At 53.7% G+C, this 20,391-nt stretch overlaps 1 protein-coding gene across 1 annotated transcript; it reads left to right on the plus strand.

The window, feature by feature from the left end:
* Positions 1-10,194: 10,194 nt before the first annotated feature.
* Positions 10,195-16,190, plus strand: LOC309891554 (antigen WC1.1-like; the record flags this gene model as incomplete). Its single annotated transcript, XM_082785914.1, has 10 exons — positions 10,195-10,555; positions 10,794-11,099; positions 11,208-11,525; positions 11,606-11,920; positions 12,045-12,359; positions 12,844-13,284; positions 13,952-14,092; positions 14,760-14,855; positions 15,517-15,705; positions 15,934-16,190. The coding sequence occupies 10 exons, from the start codon at positions 10,195-10,197 to the stop codon at positions 16,188-16,190; spliced, it is 2,739 nt and encodes a 912-aa protein (XP_082642040.1).
* Positions 16,191-20,391: the final 4,201 nt, after the last annotated feature.

Below are 20,391 nucleotides of genomic sequence, written 5' to 3' on the forward strand. Positions count from 1 at the left end.
GCATTAGGGACTATGGCAAACCTTTCTGGTTGAGAGATTAAGCAGATGTTTAGTGGGACGGTTTGGTGTTCTGCTTGTGGTGTCAGGTCTGTGGTTAGGGTATGGGCAAGTTGTTTGATTGAAGGTTTTGTTTAGGTCTGCAAGAAGACTAGGGATAAATAGAGCATTTTAGTGGTATTGTTAAGGGCAGGGATGAGGGTGAGCAAGAGAGGAAAGGTAATGGAAAGGGGTTATGGACTAATTTTGGCTTCAGGGGATATTGTGGTCAAAAATTAGAGCGGTGGATTCCTGTCAGGGTGTGGAGTGGCATTTAGATTTAGGTATTAATGTAAGAGGTTAAAATAGGGTAAGGGCCTCACATGGCTGCTTCAAGTCAGCTTTATGGTGGGATCAACATTTCCTGAATATTCTTACCTCTTCAAAATAGCTAGCTTCTGCTGTCCAAGCTCCTCTTTCCTCCCCCAAATCTTACATCTCTCCTGGCCAGGCTCCTCCTGCCTTCGTCGTAAAGAAGTGTTTACCAAAATCCAACCTAAACCTCCTCTGGAACAAGTTTAGCCTATTCCCCCTTGTCCTATAAAAGGGCACGTGGGAGAATAGACTACTGCCCACCTCTCTACTGGAGGATGAGGGTTGGGATTCCTCAGGTGGATCCCATCCAGCCCTACTGACTTGTGTACATCTAAGTGCTGTAGCAGGTCTCCAACCATGTCCTCATGGAATATGAGGGCCACATTCTGCTCCCCATCCCTTCCACCAATCAGGGGGATGGGTACCCAGAGAACAACTGGTCTTGCCGCTAAAGACTGAGGCAAAGATGGTATTAAGCACCTCAGCCTTTTCTTCATCTCTTGTCACTAAGTTTCCTCCTGTATCCAGTAAAGGATGAAGATTCTCTTTAGTCCTCCTTTTTGTGTTTCTGTATGTATAAAAACATTTTGTTATCTTTAACAGCAGTAGCGAGAGTGAGTGCCAGATGAGCTTTGGCCTTTCTAATTTTGTCCCTGCACAGCCTCATGACATCCTTATAGTCTTCCTGAGTGGCCTACCCTCTTTTCCAAAGGTCCTAAACCCTCTTTTTCTTCCTAAGCTCTAGCCACAACTCTCTGTTCAGCCAGGCCAGTCTTCTTCTATGCTGGCTCATCTTTGGGCACGTGGGGATGGAAAGTCTGCTCCTGAGCCTTGAAGATTTCCTTCTTGAAGAGTGCTCAACCTTTCTGGACCCCTCTGCCTTTCAGAACTGCCTCCCAAGGCACTCTGCCAACCAGTGTCCTGACCAGCTCAAAGTCTGCTTGTAGAATGCCTCATCTGTCTCCTCATCCTGGTTTGGCGGTCAATAAGATATCCCCACCAGGATGCCTGCTTCGTTGGCCTTCCCGCTGACCCTAACCTATAGGTACCCAACAATATCATTCCAAGATTGAAGTTCTGCAACATCAAAACACTCCCTAATATAGAGAGCCAAACCACCACCCTTTCTGTCCTGTCTGTCTCTTCTGAAGAGCCCATAACCATTCATTGCAGCACTCCGGTCATAGGAGTGGTCCCACCACGTTCCAGTGATGGCAACTAGGTCACAGCATGCCTTTTATTTCTTTTATTTATTTTTTATTTCTTTTATTTATTTATTTATTTATTTATTTATTTATTTATTATTTTATTTTTATTTTATTTATTCATTGCTATTGAGCAATGGCTACATTTATATTATATTGTACATGCAATAATAAAATCTCTGTTTATGGCCCAGAAGAATTAGGCACTTCAAATATCACTCAGATGTCACTCTGCCACCTCCAATATCACCTGGTGTCTGCCTCTGAACAGCTCCCTCTTGGTCTCTTCTCCATTCAAAGTGCTGAGAGCTGAGACAAGCAGTTTACATGCTGCCTGGTTTGTGCCCACCTGAACCAAGGCAAGAGGAATCCCAACTCCAGTGGGATTCTGTGAGGCACGGGGAGGCAGCTAAGCCCCCTTCTAGCCTCTGAACTGCAAACAAAATATGAGATGCCTGGTTTGACTCAGCTGAAACTACGGGACAATAATGGACAGCAGAAATTTTGTGTACATGGCTGCCTGGGGCAGTGGCTTTCTCTATGCTATGCTGCACACGGCCAATACCTTTTCCCTTCCCCTCTGCCAAGGCAATGCCTTGGACCAGTTCTTCTGTGAAATTCCCCAGATCCTCAAGCTCTCCTGCTCAAATGCCTACCTCAGAGAAGTTGGGCTTCTTGTGCCTAGTGTGTGTTGAGCCTTTGGGTGTTTTGTTTTCCTTGTGCTTTCTTACGTGCAGATCTTCAGGGCCATGCTGAGGATCCCCTCACAGCAGGGACGACCCAAAGCCTTTTCCACATGCCTCCCTCACCTGGCTGTTGCCTCCCTGTTTCTCAGCACTGCCTTTTTTGCCTACCTGAAACCCCCCTCTATGTCCTCCTCCTCCCTGAATCTTTTTCTGGCAGTTCTGTACTCGGTGGTGCCTCCAGCAGTGAACCCCCTCATCTACAGCATGAGGAATCAGGAGCTGAAGGAAGCCATGTGGAAAGTGATTGTGAGGAATGTTTTAACAATTCGTGTCCATAAAGAACAATTCTGTTTGAATCCTGTCTGCCTCTGGGCCCTGCACTGGCAATTTAATTCTTGAACCACAGATGCATTGTGTCCCAGTCTCCCCCTCATTCTAGTCAATTTATCAAGTCTTCAGAAAATACTCCTTAAATTTATGAACCTGTTTGCTTTTGTTATTCCGGACTTCTATTTCTAACAGTTACAGCCTTTTTTTTCCTGTCTTCTTCGAGATTAACTTAACACTGCTATAGATGTGTCTGTGAATGGCTGGGGAAGAATGTTTTAATTACTCGTGAAGCGTCAATAAGAAAGCTGTTTGTGTTTGATGTCTGGGAGTTTCAGAACAACTGATAATAACTAGTGACTGTTATGGGATACTATGCGGAACGGTTAGGGGGGCCAGGAGATTAAGAGGAAGGAAAAAGAAGCTGAAGGATGGCTGGGAGACAAGACCTGCAGAAAATGTTCTTTAAACTTGGTATGGTGTCAAGTGAATACAAAGGGGAGAGGAAGACTACGAGCCTTCAGCATGAAAGACCCCTAGAGACCCCCAGAGGAGACTGATGCGCATGCTCCAGTAGGAGGGACTGGACCCCGGAAGCTAATTATAATAATCTATTTTTTTAGAAGTAGTAATGAATATGTATTAGTCTAGGAGCATAAAAATCAGCTGCTTGATGTAACTGGTGTGTGTCCTGGTGGAGCGGACACTCCCAGTGCACCCAGCGCTGTTTGCTTACCTCTATTCCTTTATATTCTTTTAATAAATCCTATTTTTTTTTATTTAATCCTAATTTGAATCCTGAGCCATTTATAACATGATGAATGGAGGTTTTTCAGAAGGAATAAACTGCCTGTGTTCTTAATGTTAACTGTATACAGACCCAGAAATCTTTTTATTTGTTTCAATTTTTTTTTCTCACCCTATTCTTCAGCCTTTCATCCCTAGCATTGAATTCCAGCCTTAACATGATTCCTCAACAGAGCCCTGAAGAAAATCCCAACGTAACATAACATAGTCTCTACACTAGACACAGACTAGAAGCCAACGCAGTAAACACAGGCCTCCTTCTAATACTCTGCCCAACCACTAACCCTGGAAGGCAAGATCTAATCCCTAAACCCTAACCTGAACACCTAATCCCCAAATCCTGCATTCTTTTGGTTTAGTCACTTAACTGAAGCAGTTTGGCCTCATGAAGCTGAGAGAAACAACCCTGCAGACACCAAGGTCAATGAAGAAATAGGGTGTGGAAGTGCTCCAGGTGGCAGAGCAGAAGTTTCCCTGCAGCCCATGGTGCACCATGTTGGAGCAGATCTCCACATGGCAGCTGATGGAAGACCCCATGTGGAAGCAGGTGGATGTGGCCTGAAGGAGGATGCAGTCCAGGGAGAGGCCCTGCAGGAGAAGACTCCAGGTCAAAACTGTGGAGAGGAGCCCAGCTCTAGGCAGCCCCTTGTGATGGGGCCTTTCTTATGAGGACAAACGTGTATTGACCCTTTGATAGATGCTGCACAGGCAAGGACAGGACTCAGGATGGCATCGCCCTTCAGGAAGGAACTACCTTTGCAATTCCCTTGAAGTGTGGAACTCCTGGCTGTGTCAAAGCTTGAGCCACTGAACTGTGCAGGCAGACCAAAGTCCCACTGTGACAGAAGCGACCTCGTGCTTCCCCTGAAGCCACTCCCCTCCCAGTCTTCCTGAACTACCATTGACACCGCAGACTCAAGCAAACAGAGATACAAGGGAGTGTGAGAATGCTAGTTCTGTACAAACTCAACCACAATGATACATGATATAGCAAGTAACTGGAACACGACCTGAGCACCAGCTCATCACAAGCACCAGCTTCATGCTTAGTTGATTTGAAAGGACTGAGACCGGGGCATTAGAAAAAGCATAAAAGAAGGAGCTACATCTTAGTATGCACTCAGCCTCACCAGAAGTAGCTCTGCAGAATGACAACCCATCTGGACGCTCATGGCTTGGACAAGTGTACAGTTTGCTGGTTGAAGAACTTTCTGAATGGCCATGCTCAAAGAGTGAGGGAGTGAAGGGAGTTCAGTCCAGTTGGTGTCAGTTGTCCAGATGTCCAGTTTAGTCATCAGTGACATTCCCCAGGGCTTGGGATTGGGTCCAGTTTTATTTAATATTTAGATCTACGATCCGAATGAGAGGATCAAGTACACCCTCAGTATATTTGCAGATGACAAGAAGTTAGGTGGGACAGTTGATCTGCTTGAGGGTAGGAAAGCTTTGCAGAGGGATGTGGAAAGGCTAGATTGATGGACTGAGTCCAATCACATGACATTCAACAATGCTTCTGCACTTGGATCATAACAACCCCATGCAGTAGCATAGGCTTGGGGAAGAGTGACTGGAAAGCTGTCCAGAAGAAAAGCACCTGGGGATGTTGGTCAACAGCCAGCTGGACATGAGCAGCCACCACCCATCATGGACAGGGACTCTGACATCTTCCAATAGATCATCTGTGCTTATGAGGTCACTGTCAGCTGAAGATCTGATAGGCCACGAGCACACCCATGGCAGGTGAATATTCCTGTGATAACAGTGGTGCCTGAGTCGCTGACAGGCTGAGAGCAAGGGTGGCCTGTGCTAGGTGCTGTGAGGACCCTGGTGCCTGAGAAGCCAATAGGCCAGGAATAAGCATATGGCTTGTGTGGGTCTTTGGGAGCTTATGATGTCATGTCAGCGATGGCACCCCATGCTTGATTATTCCTGAAATACAACAGAAACCCCAGGCACCTGTCTACTGGTGCATCACACTACTTCATTGGGAACAGAAACCAAACAGGTGTCTATGTGGTACTCAGGTCAGTGGTGCCTGTGGAGCTGACAGACCGCCAGCAGGCCCACAGCTCTCGTAAGAGCTTGTGAAGTCACCAGAGCCTGAGAAGATGACAGGCAGGAAGGAGACCCATGCCTGGGGAATGGACTGGTGATGCCACTCTTGGCTGAGTAGCCAACAGGGCAGGAGCAGGTGCATGGCCATATAAGTTCTTGGAAGGTCACTGAAGCCTGACTACTTCCATGGCGAGTATGCATCAGCTGCAAGGATATCAGAGAATCACAGAGTCATAGGATGGTTTGGGTTGTAAGAACCCTAGTGACCATCTAGTCCACATCCCTCTGCTACAGGCAGGGACACCTTCCATTAGGCAGCATGTGCCTATGAGGTCATGGTCAGCTGAGGAGTTGATAGGCCAGGAGCAGGCCCCTGGCCTGTGGATGTCATTTGGATGCCAGTGGTGCCTGTGTAACTAACTGGCTGAGAGCAAACATGGCCTATGCTAGATGCTGGGAGGACCCTGGTGCCTGAGAAGCCAGGAGGCCAGGAATAAGCACATGGCTTGTGTGGGTCTGTGGGGAGGTCACTGGTGATCAATTAGCTGATAGGTCAGGGCAAGGCCCACGGATTGTACAGGTACCTGTGAGGTCACTGGTGCCTGAGGAGGTGGCAGGCCTGGAACAGGCCAAGAACTTGTGTAGGTGTTTGTGAGGTCATTGCTGCCTGACTACAGGCCAGGAGCAGGCGCATGGCAGGTGAAGATGCTATGGCATCACCTGGAGCTGTATTGGGCAGAATCATGAAATAGCCCAAGTTGGAAAGAATCAAGGATCAGTGAGTCCAACTCCAGCCAACAGACAATAAAATAAATTATATATGTATCTAAAAAACTATGCAAACTGTAAATACATATTAAATATTAAAATATATAATGTATATATTTATAAAAAATAAACCTTTTACGTATGTATAATACATGTAAAATTAATGTAATGAAAAATAAAATAAAATAAAATAAAATAAAATAAAATAAAATAAAATAAAATAAATAATTAATATATTATACAGTATAATATAACATAATACTGTATAATATGTATAATATACTGGAATACTGTATGTAATATAAATATATATCAAATAAAAATATAATATAATCTATAATATAATATCGGTAATTATATATTATATAATATGAACTATATAATAATACATAAAATATATAAGAATAATATTTAATCTAATAAAATATATAAAAATATAATAATGTATAAGTAATATATATATTGTATATATTCATAAAAATGTGTGTTCTACTAAAAATATAAAATGTATATATATATATATGTGTGTATTTATATTTATATATATATATAATAAACTGTACATCTGAGAGCATTGTCCCAACACTTCTTGGACTGTGCCAGGCTTGGAGCTGTGAGGAGGCTGGGAGGCACCGCAGGGCCATGCCTGGGCACGGGGCCAGGAGGAAACCACCGTCTTCCTGCCCGGGCGCCATGTCACGTGGGCTGTGGTTTGTGCACCTGCAGTGGCAGGCAGGCTCCAGCTCCCGACCCGCCGCGGGGAATAACGGCCCCTGGGTGACACGCTGAGAGCCAGGGAGACGCCTGAGGCTCTGGGCTGCAGCTCTGCTGCCAGGGCAGGCCCTGGACCAGCTCTGGCTGCTGCCGGGACCCCACAGGAGGCTCCCTGGGGAGGGACGGGACAGCCAGCGCTCCCATAATGGGGCTCTGGCCCTGCCCAAGGGCCTTTCCCAGCTGCTGCTGCCAGCACAGCGGGGGCTGTAGCAGGGGCAGGGGCTGGTCTCTTCCTAGACTAACACAGCCCCGCTGCAGGACCAGTCCCCTGGATCCCATGGCTCAGAGACGGCCGGACAATTGCACCTTGGACTCTTGGATGCTACTGCTTAGGAGATGCTCCGTGCTCCCACAGCAGGCTGCAAGGGGTGTCAGAGCCATCTGCCCCCACACCCAGCCCTACCCCACGATGATGTCCCACCGCAGTGACGTGAGAGCCGCAGCGGAGCCGTCCCTCATATATGGTCATGAAGAGCGCTGGAGAAGTTCATTGGAGAGCTGGGCTGCGTCGGAGGGGAGATAAGTGCCGATAACTTCTAAAAAGGTGCCTGCTGCTTCGATTGGCTCCTCCTGCAGCTGGGACAGCATCTGCACAGATATATTGCCCTCCCATCATCTCCATTTCACTGTGGGTCCCCAGGAGCTCCAGCAGCAGGGCATTGCTGCCAGGACAGGAGCCTCAGGATGGGGACAGAGGGACTCCTGTCCCCTTGGGTGCTGTGGCTGTTCCTCTGGGTGCAGCCTTGCAGAGGTAAGTGCCAGCTTCTCTGTTCCACAGCCTTGGGACAGTGAGTAACAGTGGGGTTACTGGGATCTCTCTGGGAGTGGGGTTGTTTTCAGGCACCACTGAAATGAGAGGCAGAAGGTTCTCAGTCTCTCAGCTCTGTTCTTTAATCTGTGCCTGTCTGGGTGGGAGGGGTAATCCATTTTCATATCTCCCATGTTTTTGGCAGCCCAAGCCTGACTTCATTTCTAGACACCTTGTCCTTGGGTAACCTTTTGCCACCCCTTGTTCCCCAGCACTGTGCCTCTGGATCTGGAGGAGTCCCAGACAATGAGGGTGGCCCTCAGTGAGCTCCAGGGCACAGCCAATGTCTGGGATGCCCCAGGGGGTTGTGTGCTGTTCCCTGCCCCTGGCATCTGGGGAAGCACTGACTCCAGGAGGGCAGGTTGTGTCCCATTAACAGAAGGGGACTGGGGCATCTGCACCGAGAGGTGCTCTTCTTGGGGACCCTGGTCAAGCACAGGGGCCAGTCTTACAGCAGGGATGGGGAAGGGACGTGGGCAGTTGGTATCCTTGTGGTCAACCCAGACAGTGAATTTGGGAGGTGCCTGTGGCAGACAATGGGCAATGGAAGCTGCTCAGGGGCATGGGTCTGTTTGGGGGACACTGGGATGGGGAAGAGTGGGAGCCCCATGCAGGGCTGGGGGCTGTGTGGGGGTGGGCATGGGTGGGGGCAGGGGTCCGCTGGGGTGGGAGGAGGTGGTGAGGGCTGTGGGGCAGCAAATGGCCCAGGAGGGCTAGAGCTGGGTATCCCCAGCCCAGCATAGCCCATGGGGAGAGGAGGAACCCCCCACTGCCCCTGAGATAGCCTATGGGGACAGGGATCCCACCCTGGGAACTGGGAGTCTGCCTGGGGAGGGGGTCCTCACGGACATGCAATGTGGGGCTTAAAACTCTCCTGACCCTTCCTGTGTTGGTGTTTGAAGGGGCTGCGGAGGTGAGACTGGCGGATGGCGGCAGTCGCTGTGCTGGGAGAGTGGAGGTGAAACACCAGGACCAGCGGGGGACCGTGTGTCATTTCTCCTGGGACATGACTGATGCTGCAGTGGTTTGTAGGCAGCTGGGCTGTGGGGTTGCTCTCAAAGCTCCTCGATATGCACACTTTGGGCCAGGCTCTGGGCCCATTTGGATGAATAATGTTGGCTGTCGTGGCACCGAGTCTGCCCTGTCTGACTGCACACATTCAGGATGGGGTCAAACATACTGCGATCACAGCTGGGATGCTGGAGTGACATGCTCAGGTAAGGACTGAACTTGTTCCCTACCTCTGGGACGAGGACACTTCTAAGAGACCTGGCTGTGAGCTCAGGAAGCAACAAGTGGACACCAGAACATGGCTCTGTGTGTCAAGTTGCACTCTGAGCTGGGTTTGTCACTGCTGGTGTCCCTTGTCCCTGGGGAAAGCCCAGTGGGAGCACACTGAGCCTGGCCCTGAAGCTGGAGCAGCCAACCCTGAGGAGGTGCCTGGGGCTGGGAGAGGAAAGCCCCCACCCTTCCCCATTGTGTTGCCTCATTCCCATCTTTCTCCTCCCACTCACCCAGGCCCTGTCTGGCAGGCTGGTCCCTATGCCAGGGGAATCTAGAGCAGCTCCCCCAGCCACCAGCAGCCTCAGGGAAGGGCGTGCAATGGCCCAGGACTTTTGGGTTGTACCCCCAGCAGCCAAGAGAACGTTGGCCAAAGCAGAGGGGCTGCTCAGAGGGCAGGAGCACTGGGCTTGTGCAGAGGAGCAGGGTGGCAAGCAGCACCTTGTTCCTGTCCCAGGGTCCCCCCATGAGAGCCAGCCCCCAGTGACATGGCTCCTCCAGGCAGTGCTGACCCACTGCTCAGCCTCTCCTGCCTGCCCTGTGCCCCAGGGGCTGTGCCAGCACCTCCTGGCTCTCCTCTCTGCCTGCCCTCACACCAGGAGCTCGTGTAAACCCAGGGCTGCTCTCTGCCTGCTTTCCTGACCCATTCATGGTAGGTGGCTGGGGACGTGCATGCCCAGCACCACACTGTCCCTGCCGGAGGACCCCGCTTTGCGGAGGATCCCCTGAAGTGCCCCATCTAACAAGAGCTCCCCAAGAGCCCCACCATTCCCTGGGAACAGCGGGGCTTTTTGGCAGATCCAAGAATTTCTTGTAACTGGTTTGAGCCTTGTGGGGAACAGCAGGCTGAAGTAGCCCTGAGTTCCTGAGCCTGTTTCCCTGGGCCCACGTGCTGTGGGTGTTGCTGTGCTGGGTCTGGGGCCGGGCAGCCCAGGGGCTCCGGGCAGCAGCAGTTTGAGCAGTGCCTGTGGCTGGGGGCTGGGAGAGAGGGCAGCTCATGGGTGCTGGGCTGGATTCTGAGGATCAGAAGGGTAGTCCTGACCTGTTTGTGCCATCAGCACCCACGGAGAGCTGCTGGGCTTGCCGTGGGGCTCTGCATGTGGCCACCTCAGGGATGAGGTGGGAGGTGGGCATGGAAGTGCCAGAGGGCTCTGGGAACTCACAGGTCTCCTTGGTTGCTCCAGGATTTGTGCGGCTGGTCGGAGGAGACAGCCCCTGCTCAGGAAGTGTGGAGGTCTACGACAGGGACCAGTGGAAAGCTGTCTGTCACTCCCACTTTGGTGCCAAAGCTGCCGAGGTGGTGTGCAGGGAGCTGCAGTGTGGCACAGCCCTGTCTGTCCATGGGGCAGCTCACGTGGGAGAAGGGGCCGGTCCTGTCTGGGACAGAGAGCTGCAGTGTGTGGGGAATGAATCCGTCCTCTCCTTCTGTCCCATGGGGGCCCCCAAGGACAAGGCCTGCACCCACAGCAATGGCACTCATGTCACCTGCACACGTAAGGACTTTGAGTGGGATGATGGCCATGGGGGCTGTGGTTGGAGCGGGAGAGCAGTGTGGGCACTAGGCTGTGCTGGGTGGGGGAGATGTGAGGAGAGGTGGTGGTCTGCAGCCCTAAAATTAGAGTGCTGCAGGAGGAGAAAGGCATGTTGTCTCTTTGGCCACTCCTGCAGCTCCTGTGGGAGCAAGAGCACAAATGTGGCCTCTCTCACCCTCCTTTGTCCTTGTGTACACAGGGTTCAGGCTGGTGAACGGCAGCAAAGCGTGTGAGGGCAGGGTTGAGGTCGACGTGCTGGGAACATGGGGCACCCTCTGTGCCTCCCGCTGGGACCTCTCGGACGCCCACGTTCTCTGTCGGCACCTCGGCTGTGGCTTTGCTGAGTCCATTCCTGGAGGAGGGCATTTTGGGAGAGGAACCGGCCCCATCTGGAGAGACTCGTTCCACTGTGACGGGACTGAAGCCCACCTGGGGCAGTGCCCGGTGACTGCCCTGGGGGCCTCGCCGTGCTCCCAGGAGAACGCTGCTGCTGTCATTTGCTCAGGTGAGTGCTGGGCAGTGCTGCAAAGTCCATTTGCCCCTGGTGTGTGACACGGCCACCCACAGCTGGGGACCCCACGGCAGTGCCAGGCTGAATTTCTCCTCTTACCAGGCCCCAAGTCTCTGCGGCTGGTGGGCGGAGGGAGCCGGTGCGATGGGCGCGTGGAGGTCTTCCAGCACGGGACGTGGGGCAGAGTCCTGGATGAGCAGTGGGACATGCAGGAGGCCAGCGTGGTGTGCCGGCAGCTGCAGTGCGGAGAGGCAGAGGCAGCCTACACCCCCGTGAGGGCCGAGCGAGGACCAGGACCTGTGGGGCTGCGTGGGGTGCGGTGTGCAGGGCACGAGGCTAACCTGAGCCTCTGCAACACCTCCCTGCCTCAGAGCACACCGGCAGAAGGGATCATGGAGGACGTGGGGGTCGTGTGCCGGGGTGAGTGGTGCTGCACGTCCCCCAGGTGTGGGGCTGGGAAGGCAGCCAGCCCCTGACGGCCGGGGTTCTCCCTGCTGCAGGGAGCCAGCAGGTGCGGCTGGTGGACGGGGCCGGGCGCTGTGCCGGGAGAGTGGAGATCTACTACCAGGGGCGCTGGGGCACCGTCTGCGACGACGCCTGGGACCTGGCCGACGCCGCCGTCGTTTGCCGCCAGCTGGGCTGCGGAGGGGCCCTGGAGGCAGCCGGCTCTGCTCGGTTTGGGGAGGGCTCCGGGCAGATCTGGCTGGATGGCGTCAACTGCTCCGGGGCTGAAGCTGCTCTCTGGGACTGCCCTGCCGAGGCCTGGGGGCAGCACGACTGCAGGCACAAGGAGGACGCGGGAGTCATCTGCTCAGGTCTGTGCTGGGAGTGGGGCTTTGAGCTGGGGCCAGTTAGGCTGGGTGAGGGCAGAACCAGGTAGGGCCAAGGCCATCAGTGGCTGACATCCAAGGATGTCCCTGGGGCCTCTCCTCCTTCCAGAGTTCATGGCCCTGAGGCTGGAGAACAGCGACGGCTGCTCTGGGCGCCTGCAGGTTTTCTACAACGGGACGTGGGGCAGCGTTTGCTTCAATTCGATGACCACCGAGACAGTGTCACTGGTGTGCAAGGAGCTGGGCTGTGGGAATGAAGGGGAACTGGTAACAGATTCTAGCTCTGCTGAGCTGTCTGGCACCGCGTGGCTGGATCGCGTGGAGTGTGGGAAGAGAAACAGCTCCTTCTGGCAGTGTCCCTCTCATCCCTGGAATCCGCAGTCGTGTACTGACCGCCGAGAAGAGGCCCACATCACCTGCAATGGTAAATCTGAGCCATCAAGGCACCAGGTCCTGTTGCCCACTGGGCATGGTGAAATGCAGAGAAGGAACCCAGAGAGGCTTTGACTTCCTGCTTTAGACCCTGTTGCTGCTGGTGGCACAAAGGTGACTTCAGCTCTCAGAGCCACCCATGTCCACCAGCAGCAAACAGCCGGGCTGCCAGCAGCTCCCTGGGGGATGCAGAGGCAACTGCAGGCAAGGTCTGAGAGGAGACCATGCAGGGCTTTCAGGAGTCCCCCCTCCTGGGACAGCCTCCTGCTGCTCTGTGAACCAGGGACCCTGTGGGGCCGAGCACTTGGTTCCCCCCTGCAGTGCCGTGTGTGTCCCCTGAGTGAACAGGGTTCTGCTGCTGCCCTGACCCAGGCAGCATGGGGACGTGTGAGCAGAGGTCAGCCCTGCTTTCTTCTGCATGACCCCCAGAGCAGCCCTTTTCAGCCCAACTTCTCTTTCCTTTTGGACATGGACAGAAAGGACGCAAGTGGCTGCATGCCCCAACTCCACCAGCTGCACAGGTAGGGAGCTGCCCCTGCACATGCCCCCCTCACCTGGCAGGGCTGTCCCAGCTGTCCTGGTGCCATGGGACATCGCTGCCTCCCCAGACAGGGAGAAGATCCGTGCTGTGGGAGGCAAGGACGGCTGCTCGGGCAGAGTGGAGATCTGGCACCGCGGCACCTGGGGGACGCTGTGTGACAATGCCTGGGACATGCGGGATGCCGAGGTGGCGTGCAGGCAGCTGGGCTGTGGCCCCGCGGTCTATGCCCTGGGCCAGGCTGCTGCTGGAGAGGGGACGGGCCCCATGTGGCTGATGGAGTGCAGGGGGACGGAGCTGTCTCTGCAGGACTGCTGGGCCCAGCCAGGGAACAGCGGTGCCTGCCAGCATAAGGCAGATGCGGCTGTGCATTGCTCAGGTGAGCAGTGGGGCTGGGAGACATGGCTGGGGGCTTGGCAAGGAGCTGTCTTGGGCATCTGCTCTGCTGGATCCTGGCATGGCCCCGCTGCTGGCCTGAGCAAGGGTGTTCCTGCAGGGTGGGGGACTGGTGTTGGGTGGGGAGCAGCCTCAGTGGGGCTGGATGTGCCAGCACATCCCCTGGGCTGCCTGCACTGTCCTGTGAGCAGCCCAGAGCAGTGGTGCTGGGCCCTGTCCTTGCCACCCTGCTCAGCCCCAAAGGAGGGACAATTCAGGGGGCACATGCTGGGGTCATTTGCCAGGGAGGCTGCCTGGTGCCACAGCCCCAGCCTCTCAGCCCAGCTCCTCTGCTCCCCTGCAGCTGCACCCAGGACAGCAACACCCCCCTTGCAAGCAGGTAAGCTGTCCTTCCCCAGGGCTGGGGCTGTCCATGTCCACGCTGTGACCCACAGCCAGGGGAAGGGGCTCCTTGCTGGGCTGTGAGACTCCCAGAAAGCCGAAGCAGCTGGGAGAAGTCTGTGATGGACCCAGCAGGGTGGGAGCTGCCCCATCACCCAGCCCTATCCGCCCCCCCAACCCCTGCTGCCTTGTGTGGTCAGGAGTGGCATGTCCTGCCCCCAGCCTCTCCCTTGTCTGATGCTGCCCCTGCCATGTTTCTGCCCATGCAGATCCCCCACGGGGCCGTCCGACCACCAGCAGCGATAGAATCTCGGTGCCTGTGGTCATCTGCATCATCCTGGGGGCCCTCCTCTGCCTGCTCCTGGCCCTCCTGGCTGGGCAGGTGCGAAGCGCCAGGGCTCGGCGCAGAGGTGGGTCCTTCCCCAGTGGTCCTGGGGGGGAGATGCCTCCTGGCAGGGCTGGGCGTGCTGAGGGTGTTGGAGATGGGTACAGGCAGAGCTGTGTGCTGCCTCCTGCCCCATGTGCTGCCCCACTGACTGACAGACCATGGGGCACCAACATCAAGGGGTGGAGAGAGCCCAGAGCCTGGGGCATCAGTTCTGGGGTGAGAAGAGAAATGTGAGAGCTGGGCTGGGTGAGAAGGGGAGGATGCACTGCTGGCAGTGCTCTGGGCAGTACTGGCAGGAGGAGCATGGGGCAGTGGAGTCCATCACCTTGGTGTCAGCCACCTCCCAACAGGACACGGGCTGTGCTATTGATGTGTGGGGCAGAGATGGAGCAGCTCCATGGGGAGGAGAAATGGGGAAATTGGTGCAGGGTCTGCACTGGGATATGACCTGGGGACCAAAGGGGCACAAGGGCTGTCTCCAAAGGGATGGTGCGAGGCTGACTCTGTCCCAGACCATCTCCATTTGGGATGCTGCCCTCCCTGGGGATGTGGCTGCAGTGCCAACACAACACAGCGGGGCTGTGCTGTGGGGACAGCCCTGTGCTGGCCTAGGGAATGGGGATGGGGGAGCCCAGTGGGGTCCTGTCCCTCTCTGCCCATGCCCAGACCAGCCCTGCCTCTGTCCCCAGGCTCCGGGAGAGCTGGGGAGCCCTTCGCTGAGGCCGTGTACGAGGAGATCGCTTACAGCCTGGCGTGGGAGAAGCAGCCGAGGTTCAGTCTCTCAGGTGGGTGCAGGTCCCTGTGGAGGCACATCTGCGGGGCCCTTTCTCCCTGCCCCAGACCAGGGCTGTGTCCTGCAGCTCCTGCCCATGGTCCCCAAAATCGCTGGGCTGTGGGGATTTTGGGAGAACATCCAGGTGCTGAGCCCCAAAGAGGAGCTTCCTCCACACCGGCTCTGCCCATCCCAGAGGGGATAGCTCCTCTCTGCCTGGCCCTGAACCAAGGACTAAGTGAAGGGCTTTCCCAGGGCAGCTGTTGGAGTCCCTCTGAGAATTGTCTCTTTCCAAGGAACTGGTCTCCTCCCCATGCACCCCCAGCTCTGTGGGTGCCCATCCCCAGCAGTGCTGACCACCAGTCAGGGCAGCAGGGCTCATCCCACAGCACCCACTGCAGCTCTCTGCAGCCTCCTTTTCAGAGGGGTCCCTGACCCAGATGCAGCCCTACCCCAGGCACATGAGGAGGAGGATGGTCTGGGGCCACACCCAGGGATAAGAGGTGGGGGGGAGGAAGGGCTCCATATCTCCTCTCTGAAGACAGACCAGACGGGCAGCAGTGACACCAAGTGTTATCATCAGAGCTGGAAGCATGAAGGCTCTGCTGTGACCCTGACACCAGCAGCATGTCAGCCCTGTGTCCCCACACACCCTCCCATCCTCTGCTCTGCAGAACATCTCATTGCCACCACCTTCCCTCTCCTTTCAGATGTCCCTGTCCTGCCCGGAGGTTCCCCAGCAGATGGCTATGATGATGCTGGGGAGGTTTCTGACCCTGGGGAGGATCCTGTCCCTGGGCAGGGGGACTGGGAAGTGCCCAGGACACCAGAGGAAGGAGATGGGCGCAGGGATGCAGTCACAGGTGAGAGGGCAATGCAGCACTGCCACTTCCTAGGTGCCAACCCCAGGCCTAGGAGAATCCATGCCATATTGAAAGCCTGACCTTCCATGGAGAACCTGTCCTGGGACATTTTGTGGGGGCTGGAGAATGGGCTGAATGTCTCAGTCTGGTAAAGACGAGGAAGCTGATAAACAACTCTGAGGGGCACCCCACAGGCCCAACCACAACAGCCTGCCTTGATGCTTACAGGGGGAAGCCTGCGCTCCCGGAGAAGTGCTGGGGTCCCTGGAGCTGAGGGAGACACCTCGTCACCTTTCCTGGGGAGCACGGGCTATGACGATGTTGAAGAGGTGTCTCTGGCATGTCCCCATGAGGACAACCAGGATGTGACACCAGAGCCCCATGCACAAGAGTTCCAGAGCCCCAGGCCAGCAGAGCCCAGCTCTGCCAAGCAGCTGGGTGCAGCCGGGAGGGAGGAGAGCTCAGTGCCACTGGGAGAGCCGTGAGTGCCAGGGAATGGTCTGGTCTCCCTTTTCCAGCAGTCAGCAGACACACATGGGTATTTGCCTTCTTGGTATTCCCCTGTTTTTATGCTGTGTGTTGGTATTTGTTCATATTAAAACCCTCTGGGGGCTTTGCCCCAGGCCCAGTGCTTCCCTGCCCAGGTGTCAGGGTGTCTCCCTGAGGCTGATGGAGTGGAGAGGAGCTCAAAGATGCAATGGCTGGGAAGGGACACATCTTAGAGCCAGCAGGATCAGGGTCTGGCTTTGGGTCTGACAGAGCCCCTGGTCTCTGGACACTATTCCTACTGACAGAGACATTTCTGTCCTGCCAACCACAGGCAGTTTCCATGCAAAGTGGATCTCTGGGAAGCCCCATGAGACAGTCCCTTGCAGTGCCCACCTTCTGCTGCCTTGGGCCCCCATGAAGCCCAAGGATGTCTTCCCAGCACCCACAGGCAGGGAAAGATCAGGTAAAAGAGGTGAACGGGGAGATGTCTTGGACCCTTGGGCAGGACTTGGCACCAGCTCCTGCTGGTGGGTCCCCACAGCCCTCCAGGTCTTCCCCAGCAGGCTCCTCTGCTGCAGGCTGGGAGGTGCTTTTGGTAGTGGGATGGTGGGCTGGAACACCTACTGGAGCATCTATTTAATCCCTTTGGGTCATCTCTCATGGCTGTGTATAGTCTTCTCTGGGTGAAGAACTGGCTGGAGGGCCATGCCCAGCGGGTTGTGGTTAATGGAGTTAAGTCCAGTTGGTGTCCCTTTACAAGTGGCATCTCCCAGAGGTTGGTACTGGGGCCGATCTTGTTTAATACGTTTCTTAATGACCTAGATGATGGGATTGAGTGTACCCTCAGTAAGTTTGCAGACTATGGCCAGAGCAGCTATTCCTGCAGCCCCTGCCCATGCTGCCCACAGCCCCCAGCTGGTGGTGCTGCTCTGCAGAGCAAGGGGGCTGTGGTGCACAGGGCCATGGGGACACTCTGCAGGGCCGTGCTAGCCAGGCTGGGGAGGCAGAGCAAGCTGGTGGGGGGCACTGGCACTGAGTGCCTCCCACACAAGTGGTTCCTTGGCCATGGATAGCTGGCACAGATAGCCGGCCTTCTTCAGAGTCAGAGACTCATGGAATATTCTGAGCTGGAAGGGACCCACAAGGATCATCGAGTCCAACTCACTTCCAATGTCAGGATATGTTTTGGGGTGATTCACTGTATTCAATCTATGAAATTTCACCAGAGGTATAACAACCAATTCAACAGAGAGCTTTCTCTATGCCTGCTGTGTTCCCTGTTGTTGCAGAGCTCTGCTTTTCCTTTTCCCACCCAGATTTAGCACCTCAGGGTGGCTCCACCTGGGACGTGCCCGTGCTCTATGGGCTCCACATGCTATTGACTCCCTGGCACACACTGTCCCTGCCGAGTGCTTGGGCTCTCCTGGCAGCTCCCTCTTTCCTCCTGAAAGAAGCCTGTCTGCCATCATCCCTCTCATCCACTGTGTACAGAGGCAGGTGAATTCACCATCTCTGTGGGTGCTGTCCAAGAACAGGGAACAATCACAGGTTCAGCCTGGCAATGCTGCACCCTGGCAATGCTGCTGTGGCAGGACCCTTCTCCCCTCCACCTCTGCAATCTGCCACGTGCCCCTGAAGCTCCACCACAGGTCTACAAGGAAGGGTATCAGGCAAGTAATTCAATGCATGGTCCTTTCTTTTGTTAAAATACTCAGAAAGCCTGACCCACCATTTATACAAAAACTTGGAGTCACATGAGACAGATACATACAGTGTAGGAAGGTATGAACAATGGTATTTCTTTGTGGGGAACACTATGAGAAGTAAAGCAAAGTAAAAAAGGAAAAAAAAAATAAACAAATAGAAAGATTTCTGGGTATGTATACAGTTAACATTAAGAACACAGACAGTTTATTCCTTCTGAAAAATCTCCAGTCATCACTTTCCATACTACATCCTTGAGCTCCCGATTCCTCATGCTGTAGATGAGGGGGTTCACTGCTGGAGGCACCACCGAGTCCAGAACTGTCAGCAAAAGATTAAGGGAGGAAGAGGACATAGACGGGGGCTTCAGGTAGGCAAAAAAGGCAGTGCTGAGAAACAGGGAGGCAACAGCCAGGTGAGGGAGGCATGTGGAAAAGGCTTTGTGTCATCCTTTGTGTCATTCCCCTAGAAAGGGGCTTAGCTGCCTCCCCGTGCCTCACAGAATCCCACTGGAGTTGGGATTCCTCTTCCTTGGTTCAGGTGGGCACAAACCAGGCAGCTCTATGTAAGCTGCTTGTCTCAGCTTTCAGCACTTTGAATGGAGACAGAGGCCAAAAGGGAGCTGTTCAGAGGCAGACACCAGGTGATATTGGAGATGGCAGAGTGACATCTGAGTGACATTTGAAGTGCCAAATTCCTCAGGGCCATAAACAGAGATTTTATTATTGCATGTACAATATAATATAAATGTAGCCATTGCTCAATAGCAAAGAAATAAAAGAAATAAAAGGCATGCTGTGACCTGGTTGCCATCACTGGAACGTGGTGGGACCACTCCCATGACTGGAGTGCTGCAATGACTGGTTATGGGCTCTTCAGAAGAGACACACAGAACAGAAGGGGTGGTGGTGTGGCTCTATATTAGGGAGTGTTTTGACATTGCAGAACTCGAATCTGGGAATGATAATATTGAGTCCCTATGGGTTAGGGTCAGAGGGAAGGCCAACAAGGCAGGCATCGTGGTGGGGATATCTTATTGACCGCCAAACCAGGATGAGGAGACAGATGAGGCATTCTACAAGCAGACTTTGAGCTGGTCAGGACACTGGTTGGCAGAGTGCCTTGGGAGGCAGTTCTGAAGGACAGAGGAGTCCAGAAAGGATGAGCACTCTTCAAGAAGGAAATCTTCAAGGCTCAGGAGCAGTCTGTCCATCCCCACTGTCATGGTTTAACCCAGCCAGCAGCTAAACACCACGCAGCCGTTCGCTCACCCTCCCCCTCCCTCTCTGGGACGGGGGAGAGAAATGGAAAGTGAAGCCCGTGAGTTGAAATAAAGACAGTTTAATTAAGACAGGATAATAATAATAATAATAATAATAATAATAATAATAATAATAATAATAATAATAATAATAATAATAATAATAATAATACAATGGTGATAATAGCACTACTACTAATAATATGTACAAACAAGTGATGCACAATGCAATTGCTCACCACCCGCTGACTGATGCTCAGCCTAACCCCGAGTAGTCCTGCCCCCTCCACCCAGCTAGCCACCCCTATATATTGTTTAGCATGACATCAGATAGTATGGAATACCCCTTTGGCTAGTTTGGGTCACCTGTCCTGGGTCTGTCCCCTCCCAGCTCTTACTGCACCCCCAGCCTGCCCGTTGGCAAGACAGAGCAAAAGGCTGAGATGTCCTTGGCTTGGTGTAAGCACTGCTCTGCAACAATTAAAACATCGGGGTGTTATCAGCACTCTTCTCATCCTAAGCCAAAACACAGCATTCCACCAGCTACTAGGAAGAAAATTCTGTTCTAACTGAAACCAGGACACCCACGTACCCAAAGATGAGCCAGCATGGAAGAAGACTGGCTTGGCTGAACAGAAAGTTGTGGCTAGAGCTTAGGAAGAAAAAGAGGGTTTAGGACCTTTGGAAAAGAGGGCAGGCCACTCAGGAGGACTATAAGGACCTTGTGAGGATCTCCAGGGACAAAATTAGAAAGGCCAAAGCTCATCTGGAGCTCACTCTCACTGCTGCTGTTAAAGATAACAGAAAATGTTTTTATAAATACAGAAACACAAAAAGGAGGACTAAGAAGAATCTCCATCCTTTACTGGATGTGGGGGGAAACTTAGTGACAAGAGATGAGGAAAAGGCTGAGTTGCTTAATGCCTTCTTTGCCTCAGTCTTAAGCGGCAAGACCAGTTGTTGTCCAGGTACCCATCCCCCTGATCCGGTGGAAGGGGATGGGGAGCAGAATGTGGGCCTCATAATCCATGAGGACATGGTTGGAGACCTGCTACAGCACTTAGATGTACACAAGTCAGTAGGGCTGGATGGGATCCACCTGAGGCATCCCACCCCTCATCCTCCTGTAGCGAGGTGGGCATTGGTCTATTCTCCAACGTGCCCTTTTATAGGACAAGGGAGAATAGGCTAAAGTTGTGCCAGAGGAGGTTTAGGTTGGATATTGGCAAAAA

Source organism: Aythya marila (genome assembly GCF_965140915.1).
Source record: "Aythya marila genome assembly, contig: HAP1_HAP1_SCAFFOLD_158, whole genome shotgun sequence".
Classification (NCBI taxonomy): Eukaryota; Metazoa; Chordata; class Aves; order Anseriformes; family Anatidae; genus Aythya; species Aythya marila.